The 10,404-nt window shown below is 36.6% G+C and overlaps 1 protein-coding gene across 1 annotated transcript; it reads left to right on the plus strand.

The window, feature by feature from the left end:
• Positions 1-810: 810 nt before the first annotated feature.
• Positions 811-2,382, plus strand: LOC149196356 (uncharacterized). Its single transcript, XM_089408263.1, has 4 exons — positions 811-874; positions 1,151-1,211; positions 1,913-2,068; positions 2,163-2,382. Exons 1-4 carry the CDS (start codon positions 811-813, stop codon positions 2,380-2,382), a joined length of 501 nt encoding a protein of 166 aa, XP_089264389.1.
• Positions 2,383-10,404: the final 8,022 nt, after the last annotated feature.

Here is a 10,404-nt window from a genome sequence, read left to right on the forward strand (position 1 = left end):
TACGGAGATTATGTGAATACTATTTGACCTCACTGTTATGAGAACATATGAAGCAATTTGATATTAGTCCACTTTCTAATTCATACCTCTGTTCAGAGGAGTGAAAACTGCCCCGGCATGTCTACTTTGTGGTTGATCTATGAAGAACTTCCTCTGGCTTTTAAGGAAAGGCTTTAGGTGGTGTATTTCCTACATCCAGGGCTTCAGTCAAGACTATTTTTTGCAACCCTTGGCCATTTCTTCTTGAGTGCAAGGTGAGCTGAGTTTGCATTTTGATTCAAATAATTCATTACAACTAATTGTTGCAGATGTGCTCATGCAGTTTTTGATGTGTTATGCAGTTTATACTGGAAACTGAAGTATGTAAATCGTCTAGAATTTATTTGGGATTACATTAGGAAGGGACATATTGAGATTCTTGATTTTGTGTATGACCATGATGATCAACTGGAAGACAGACCTTTGATGGACTATGGTGTTGAAACAGATCCCTTTCAAGTTTATGACATGCCTGCCATTGGATCGTCTGATTCTCGATACTCCTTGTGATGGGCCTCCTAGGCAGTGTACAGACTTTATCCATCAATTATTGCCATTTGTTGTACAACATTGTATTTTCTTGCTTTTCCTTCTGTATGCAAATGTGAGTGATCCCTTTCCAAGTGACTTCCCTTGACAGGAGACTCTGTTCTTGAGAGAAGGCACTTTCTTGTTTTTCTATTGCAGTTTAGTTAGCAAAAATCCTTGTGCTATAAAATTATGCCATTCCGCATTGGTTGTACATATATGTAGATAGTCAAACCTGAGAACATGGCAGCATGCAGTTACTATGCTTTAGTAGTTCATCTTGCCGAAGGTGTTGATGGAAAAAAGGGTGTGTTGTGCAGATTATTGTCATTGGAAAGAAAATCTACTTTTTGTGTTAAAACTTGGCTTTCAAAAGCATGCCTAGCACACATTGTCTGCAGGGTTTTTTCCTCAAAGCTAGCCAATTTCCACTACTTGACTGAAGAACTACTCCTATAGTCAAATTTGTATTTTGACTGTTGAATTAACTTTTGATGTACCTTCTATGTAAAGAATAATATATCCTGTCATGAAGAAAAACTTCATAACTCTTCCTGTTTGCTAAAATTTCAAAAATGTGCAGTGTTTATAATATGTCTGGTCTTCTTCTGCATCTTGGATATCAGTGCAGAAGCTCTTACATGGTTTGTTTGTGTTTATGTGATCAGAATTAAAAGAAAAACATGATTGACCAACTGTTCTTGACAGACATATTTATAATGGCTTGAAAACGAATGCCGGGGAGACGCAAGAAGAAGAAGAGAGTGTAAGTTGGAAGATATGACTTTATATTGTAGTTATATAGTTGATTGACAGAAGATGCTTGGTCAATGGGACCTGCACTTTGTAGTCAATTAACGAATAAAACAACTTACTCCCTCTCCTTTTACATGTTACTTGAGTGTGCCTTAAACTGCTTCGAACACTTTTTACAGGAAACCAAGAAGCATAGATATCTATGTGCAGGGAATTAATAGATAAAATAACTTGTTCTGTCTCTCCTTTTGCATGTTGTTGTAGCGTGCATTAATTGGTTAGAAAACTTTTTATAGAAAACCAAGAAGCATAAATATCAAAAATCTGAATTATGAAGGCTCAAACACTAGTGGAAAATAAGGCTAGAAAACATTATTGCAAGCACCCAAAATCATATATATCTAGAAATTAGATTATATACAGCACCTTTTTACAGAAAATATAAATATCGAGTATCTGAATTAAGGCTCAAACAATCGTGGAAAGAAAGGCACACTATTGCAAGCACCAAAAAGCGACCTCACTGTTATGAGAACATATGAAGCAATTTGATATTAGTTCACTTTCTAATTCATACCTCTGTTCAAAGGAGTGAAAATTGCCCCAACGTGTCTACTTTGTGGTTGATCTATGAAGAACTTCCTCCGGCTTTTAAGGAAAGGCTTCAGGTGGTGTATTTCCTACATCCAGGGCTTCAGTCAAGACTATTTTTTGCAACCCTTGGCCGTTTCTTCTTGAGTACAGGGTGAGTATTAAGCTGAGTTTGCATTTTGATTCAAATAATTCATTACAACTAATTGTTGCAGATGTGCTCATGCAGTTTTTGATGTGTTATGCAGTTTATACTGGAAACTGAAGTATGTAAATCGTCTAGAATTTATCTGGGATTACATTAGGAAGGGACAGATTAAGATTCCTGATTTTGTGTATGACCATGATGATCAACTGGAAGACAGACCTTTGATGGACTATGGTGTTGAAATAGATCCCTTTCAAGTTTATGACATGCCTGCCATTGGGTCGTCTGATTCTCGATACTCCTTGAGGTGGCCCTCCTAGGCGTTGTGCAAACTTTAACCATCAATTATGGCCATTTGTTGTACAACGTTGTATTTTATTGCTTTTCCTTCTGTATGTAAATGTGAGTGATCCCTTTCCAAGTGACTTCCCTTGACAGGACACTGTGTTCTTGAGAGAAGGCACTTTCTTGTTTTTCGGTTGCAGTTTAGTTAGCAAAAATCCTTGTGCTATAAAATTATGCCATTCTGCATTGGCTGTACATATATGTAAATAGTCAAACCTGAAAACATGGCAGCATGCAGTTACTATGCTTTAGTAGTTCATCTTGCCGAAGGTGTTGATGGAAAAAAGGGTGTGTAGTGCAGAAGCATGGTGCAGATTATTGTCATTGGAAAGAAAATCTACTTTATGTGTTAAAACTTGGCTTTCAAAAGCATGCCTAGCACACATTGTCTGCAGGGTTTTTGCCTCAAAGCTAGCCAATTTCCACTACTTGACTGAAGAAATACTCTTATAGTCAAATTTATACTTTGAATGTTGAATTAACTTTTGATGTACCTTCTATGTACAGAATAATATATCCTGTCATGAAGAAAAACTTCATAACTCTTCCTGTTTGCTAAAATTTCAAAAATGTGCAGTGTTTATAATATGTCTAGTCTTCTTCTGCATCTTGGATATCACTGCAAAAGCTCTTACATGGTTTGTTTGTGTTTGTGTGATCAGAATTAAAAGAAAAACATGATCAACCAACTGTTCTGGACAGACATATTTACAATGGCATGAAAACGAATTACTTGTTTTGCAGCGCTTTCCCTTCTCTGAAAAAATCTGATAATGATAAGTTTACTTGGACAATGTTCAGTTATATGAATAAAAATCCTTTTTGAATGACAAATAGGTTACTTGGACTATGTGGATTTTGGTCCCATCAAATCATCAAGTTTTTTCTTATGTTCATGGATCTTTTCTCAACAATCATCAACTTTACAACATCAGATCAGTAAATTTTTCCCAATTCAGATTCTAGAGCATGAATAATTGGGCTTGAGAGGCAAACACACATCTAAGCTCACCAAATTTATATCAGATCTGTAAAGATTGTAGAATGAGATCCAAACATATTAATGTGAAAATTTCTGTGCATATTAGTGTTGGCATTATGATTCAGGTGTTGTCCTTGATGGCAACCCATTCAGGTGGTAGATCACTATTCTTGATGATCAGCTCTCTATTTTTAAGAAGGACGCAGGAGATCTGTTCAGAATGTGCGTCCCCGCAGGTATACCATGCAGAACCCGCGTCCAGGGACGCAGGCCAGCCATTCAGGAGGTGCGTCCACCCAGTGCACTCATTTCAAGACAGAGAAAAGCACGTGGGGGTTTCTTGTGTGGTATCTAGCCGACGGTTTTGTGTTTCTATGGTGTCGGCTCGTGGTATTGTTCCATGTTTTGGGGAAGAGCTTGCCTATATAAAGCAAAGGAGTTCATTTGGATTGAGCATCATCTTGGTTGAATATCTTTTGGTGAGATCTAGTCCAGATCTATGAGGGCGAATCTTCTAATGGACTGTGATCTTTTTGGCGCATGATCAGATCTGTAGATCTGAGTGGTTGGGTCAGTTCTGTAGTCCTCATATCTTTTATATCTGAAGGGACGCAGGTTCAGTAAAGGGCAAGTGCGCCGAGACGCAGGGAAGACCGGGCTCAGGTGCGTCTTTGAGGCAAAGGACGCGGCGCGACTGTGTTATTGGGTGCATCTCTGAAACGAAAGACGCGGCGCGATAGTGTTTCTGTGTGCGCCGGTACGCAGCAAAGCTTAGAGGAACAGTGCGTCTGCACGCAGAGCAGCAGAAGGTAGACTGCGTCCAGTCGCAGGCCACAGAGAGAAAATATGCGTCCCTGTCCTAAGATGATCTGTTGACTGTATATTTCTGTTCATAAGGTGTTCTGGGTTGTTTCTGTGATTACTGATCTGATATCTGTAGTGGACTGTATCTGTTGTATACTTGTTGATCATTTGATTCTTCATGAAAAGAAGTAGGGGGTTGTAGCTCCCTTCCAGGAGAGACTGGAAAACGAGAGAGAGTTGTAGCTCTCTGCAGGTTGCAGCCTGCGTACTGGTAAAGGTCTGCACCAGTACAAAATCATTGTAAAAAGAATTTCTTGAAAGAAGATAGAGACATATTGCAGCAGGTGGTTTTCTCCCACATTGGGTTTCCACCTTACATCTTGTGTTCTTTGGTGTGACTGTCTATTTTCTTTGTTCATGCTCATTATTTTATGGTACTGATATGCAAGAATAAGTCAAAAGATCAAATAAGGAAGAATTGTTAAATTGCTAGATAATACTGATTCACCCCCCCTCTCAGTATTATTTCCAACAATTAGATATAAAAGATTTGAGTTTTGGTTTATCAAAGCTATAGATTGATAACTACATGGATTGCTTGATAGGATGGCTGGTTCGATTTGTATATCAGGATTGCTAGCTTCTTTGTGGTGGTAGTGTGAGATCAATTAGGAATTTCTACTCGTTTCATACTTCAAGAGGGAAATGAATTTCCCAATGATGGTGGTGATGAAGGAACCCAGCAAAAGCATAGAGAATAGCATAGCTAATTGAATAAAAAAATCAATTGTGTAAATACAAATAACACACCCTACAAAGTGATGTCTTCTTTTTCTGTAAGATTATCATTTTATTAGTATTTATAAAACATAAACAGTTAGCAAAGCTACAAATGTGAAATGTATGTCTACTAAGTGGTTCCAGTTAATGGGGCATTGATTTGAGCGTTCAATATATTTTTATTCTTTATCAAAGTATTTTTTTGTTGTATTTGTGTTCTTCAATTTATGCCTTACGGCGTTTCCTTTGCAACATCTGGTGCAAATGCTAGTATATAGATATTTGACACAATTTATCACTCAGCCTAATCCAATCTACAAGCAAGGAATAATTGACTAGAAACGAACTTTGTGCAATGTTTTCTTTAATTGTAATTATATAGGGAAAAATGAAGTTACATATAATTTCACATGTTTTTTCTACTCTCTCAAGTTTCATTTGTAAGTTTTTTTTTTAATTATGGGATAGAATTGTTTATTTAATTATTAGGTGGATAGTGGCAATATAGCTTCAATGGAATATTTTAGAATATTCTTATTTGTAGTTTAAAAAAATTGAAATTTAATATAAAAGTAGTTATGTTCTTTTTACTCTTTTAATTAAATTGATTAATTAAAATAATGTCATATGACCAAGTATCAAACGAAATGAGTTATGGTTTTTCAACATGTCGTGTTGATAAGTCATGATATTGGTTCATAGTATTATAACAAATACTATTTATAGATTTAAAATCTCCACAACATAATCTCCATGATGAAAAATCTTGTTACATGCATGTCTATTTTGGAATAGGGTTTCAAGAATTTTAATTTAATTATTAATAATTATTAGGTGGATTGTAGAAATTTAACCTCCATGGGATATTATAGAATATTCATATTAACATACACAAATCAATGGTTAAGATTTATATCCAAAGTAGTTAAATCATTTTTTCCTTTTAATCAAATTGATTGATTAAAAAAATGTCATATGAAAAAGTGTAATTTAAAGTGCATTATGGTTTTCCGGGCATGTGGTATTGATAAACCATGGTATTAGCCCATAGTACTGTAGCAAAATATGGTTTTACATTTAGAGTATCTCATAAAGTAGGGGTAAATCTCCATGGTTAAAAATCTTGTATATTTATTTTTCAATATTACAGAAAAAATTGATTTTCAAACATTTGATTCGACCAAAGCTTTGAAGGTTTTATTGATAAACCATGGTATTGGCCCATAGTATTGTAGCAAAATATGGTTTTACGGTAAGAGTATCTCATAAAGTAGGGGTAAATCTCCATGGTTAAAAATCTTGTATATTTATTTTTCAATATTACAGAAAAAAATGATTTTCAAACATTTGATTCGACCAAAACTTTGAAGGTTTTGTTGCACTCTTTGTGTTGACTCTATAACTACCACTGATTTATTTGACAAATTTTTTTGAGGTAGTTACAATATTTATGCCATGATTTTGAAATACTTGTGCAATGATTTTTCATTATTAAGCTTCATAGGAAAACCACCTAAAATTAAAATACTTGAAAACAACTCATACTCATGTAAATAACCTACTTACCATTAGTTATTTGCGACCATAATTTAAGCAAGTATTTGCATAAAAAAATGAATGAGAACAAGATAGAAATAAATATATGTATTAGGAATTATTGTTTACAATTATTTATTTTTTCTTAAATGCTACCTAGCTTACTATTATTTTTTTTTTCTTCAATGTTGTGTGAACTTAATGGTGGTTAATACCCCAAAAAAATTATGCAAGCTTTTATCCCTTAGTCAATAGGAAGTTAATAGGAAATTAAAGGATGAGACTTTTCATGTTTGAACATAAACAATTTTGTTTATTTTATATAACGATTTTAAAGATATATTAATAATAATAACAATTTGTTCATATATTTAAAAAACATGACAAATGATGGGTTTTGATTGAATCGACTGTGGAGACGGCAGGAGAAACACAGTGGCTAGGGTTACCATAGCGAGCAGAGTTCGATTCTAATGGAGAGTGACAGGGGAGGGAGCTCGGCTCCTGCAAAGATGCAGTGGCCAGCAGAAGTAAATCACCAAATAGAAATAGTAAAGGCGGTATGAACTACAAAAACAAGGACAATGAAAAGGAAACAGATGGGACTAGAACAAAAGAAAACAGCAACACAAAGGACAAAGAGGAAGAAGACAAAATTTTGGGTTCAAGAGACAAAAAACAAAAAGGACCTTGCAAACCAAAAGCAGAAATCACTCCTCGAGTAATATTAAATGATCCTGCTCTACAAGAGCACAGGGAACATATGGGAACCAACGCCATTATCTGTAAATTCATGGGACTATGGCCCACTGAAAAGGCTTTACAGACGTGGATCAAGTATCATTGGAAGCCCAAAGGAAGCATTGACCTATATCTTGGGTCAAAAGGATTCTTCACAATAGTGTTCTCTAATATCGAAGATAAAGACAGAACATTCGAAGGAGGACCCTATTTTTTTTGCTGCTGCAGGTCTCTATATGAGACCTTGGAGAATGAACTTTGTCCCAGAGAGGGAGACTTTCTCTTCGATTCCTGTGTGTGTAAGGCTCTACTCTCTACCTCTTGATTATTGGCAACTGATTCGTTGGCTGCCATTGGCAATAAACTAGGACGCTATGTCAAAGCTTCGGAAGCCACAAGAAGGGGAAAATATACTTCCTTTGCCAGGATCTATGTAGAAATGGATCTATCAAGAGCACTTCCAGATGAAGTTATCCTAGAAGATTTTGACGATGAATGGGTGCAGACGGTAGACTACGAACATATCCCCTTCAGATGCCGAAGATGCCACGAACATGGGCATTTGTTAAGAGACTGCCCTCTCAGCAAAGAAGATAACAAAGAAAAACTTAATACAACGAAGGACACTGAAAGCTTTCAGAAAGTGGCTAGTAGAGGAAGGGGAGGAAAAAAGGGATCAAAGCAACAACATACTGAGGGGAAAAAGGGTAGTTAGAATAAGTTTCAAGTGCTAGAAGAGCCTGAAGATATCATAAGAGAGAATCAATATCACGAGGAAGATGCTAAAGAAAAAGAGAAAAAAGAGGACACAAATCATTCTTCGGACATTGACTCCCAAAAAGAAGGCATGAGAAGTGAAACAGAAATGGAAATGGACCAGGAAATGACCCAAAGTGAAACAGATCTGGAAGATCACGAACTACAAGAAATACTCGACAAGGAAAACTTGGATCTGGAAGGATTCCTGATGCAAGGAACCAAAGGAGGAATAGATTCTCTGCCCCAAGAAGAATGCAACAGAATACAACAATTGTTTTTATGGAAAACTCAGGAACGAGGAATGGAGAAAGGTAAAAACATCCAGAAACAGGAGCACAGAGGGGTGAAAACAATGAAACTAAATCCAAGATTAGCCACTAGAAATCCAGGAAAGAAGAGAGGCAGAAAAAAGCAAAATGAGCTCCTGATGGAATGTGGAAAGCTAATGATAGATTCAGGTAAGATGAAAGATCTAACCAGTTACTCCTTTACAAATCTTTAATTATGAAGTTCATATCATGGAATATCAGAGGTCTAGGTAGTAAAAGAAAACAAAGAATGCTAAGTAACAGAATGAAACTAGCAATGCCGAACATAATCTTCATTCAAGAAACAAAATGCTCCATTCAGAAAATAAAACAAATCCATAACAAATGGCTCAATAAATTTGAATTTCTGGAAGTCAAAGCAGAGAACACAGCGGGAGGCATTCTCACTCTTTGGAACCCCCAAAAAGTCAGCATTGTAGATGCGGAGGCAACGAGAAATTACTTATCAGCTATCATTCAACCAATGGGGATGTCTGAGACCTTCCTGGTTACGAATGTCTATGGTCCTCAGAGAATAGATGAGAAGCTTAGATTTCTGAACTCCCTGGTAGATCTCAGAAGCAGACATAAAGAAATCCCTTGGGTCATTGGAGGAGACTTTAACATGATTAAATCTCTTTCGGAAAAAAAGGAGGCACCAGAATCCTCAGTAGAGATTCAGTAGGATTCCATTCTTTCACAGAAGACATGAAAATGGTTGACTCTGAAATGCATAATGGTCTTTTTACTTGGAACAACAAAAGAGGAGGTAATGCTCAGGTTGCCTCCAAGTTAGACAGATTTTTGATCTCCGAGAAGCTAATGCTCACAAATACAGAAATATCTACAAGTGTTCTCCCATTTGGAGGCTCTGATCACTGGCTGATTCAATTAGAAATCAAGGGAATTGATGCTCCCAGGAACATACCCTTCAGATTTGAGAATATCTGGCTCTCCCACCCTGATTTCATCAGCAACATTGAAAAATGGTGGTCTGAAGATCTACAGGTTTAGGGCTCCAAAATGTTCCTCCTCCACAAAAGACTAAAGCACATAAAAATCAAACTCAAAGAATGGAACAAGAAGGATTTTGGCAACATTTTTGTAAACAAAAAATCAGTAGAGATCAAAATGCAGGAACTAAATCAAGCAATGATCACAGATGGTTTTGATAAAACCAAAAGTGAGCAAGCTGAAAAACATAACCTTGATTGGGAGAATTTATGTAAACAGGAGGAAATCTTTTGGAGACAAAAGTCAAGAGTTCAATGGCTCAAAGAAGGTGAATGAAACACTAGGTTTTTCCACCGTTCCACCATAGCCAATAGAACGCACAATAGAATCTCCTCAATATTGAATGAAGATGGGGAGCTTCAGACCTCTCACAAAAATATTGAAGCTGTGATGGTTCAAAATTTCAGAGGCATCACAAATGAAAATAATCTAGACAGAGCCCAACACATCAAGGAAATTATAAATAATATTCCCAGGATGGTGTCTAGAGAAGATAACTTTAACCTGAACAAACCAATAACTGAAGCAGAGGTCAGTACGGTGATCAAAGATATGCAAAATGGCAAAGCTCCATGTCCAGATGGTTTTAATGTTGACTTTTTCAAAGCCTGCTAGAATGTTGTCAAACGGGATATTTTGGATGTGGTTGAGGACTCTAGAAGAAGCAGATCCATTCTGAAAGCCCTCAACACCTCCTTCATCTCCCTGATCCCCAAACAGGACTCAGCCCTGACTCCTGATAAGTTCAGACCCATTGCTTTATGCAATGTTGTTTACAAAATTATTTCCAAGATCTTGGCCAACAGACTCAAACCTCTTCTTCCTTCTTTGATTTCTGGGGAACAGTCTGGTTATGTGGAAGGAAGGCAAATCCTGGACAATATTATTCAGGCCCACGAGGTTGTTCACTCTCTCACTAGAAAAAATCAGGCCGGTATGATCATGCAATTAGACATTGCAAAAGCGTATGAGAAGGTGAACTGGATTTACATCAAAAAGGTCCTTTCCGCTTTTGGGTTTGATCATGACTGGATCAGATGGGTTATGGCTTTGGTTACTTCACCCAGCTTTTC

The sequence above is a fragment of the Pinus tabuliformis genome, chromosome 2_2, assembly GCF_031772625.1.
Source record: "Pinus tabuliformis cultivar Carrire ecotype Pingquan chromosome 2_2, CPIR1, whole genome shotgun sequence".
NCBI classification, from domain to species: domain Eukaryota; kingdom Viridiplantae; phylum Streptophyta; class Pinopsida; order Pinales; family Pinaceae; genus Pinus; species Pinus tabuliformis.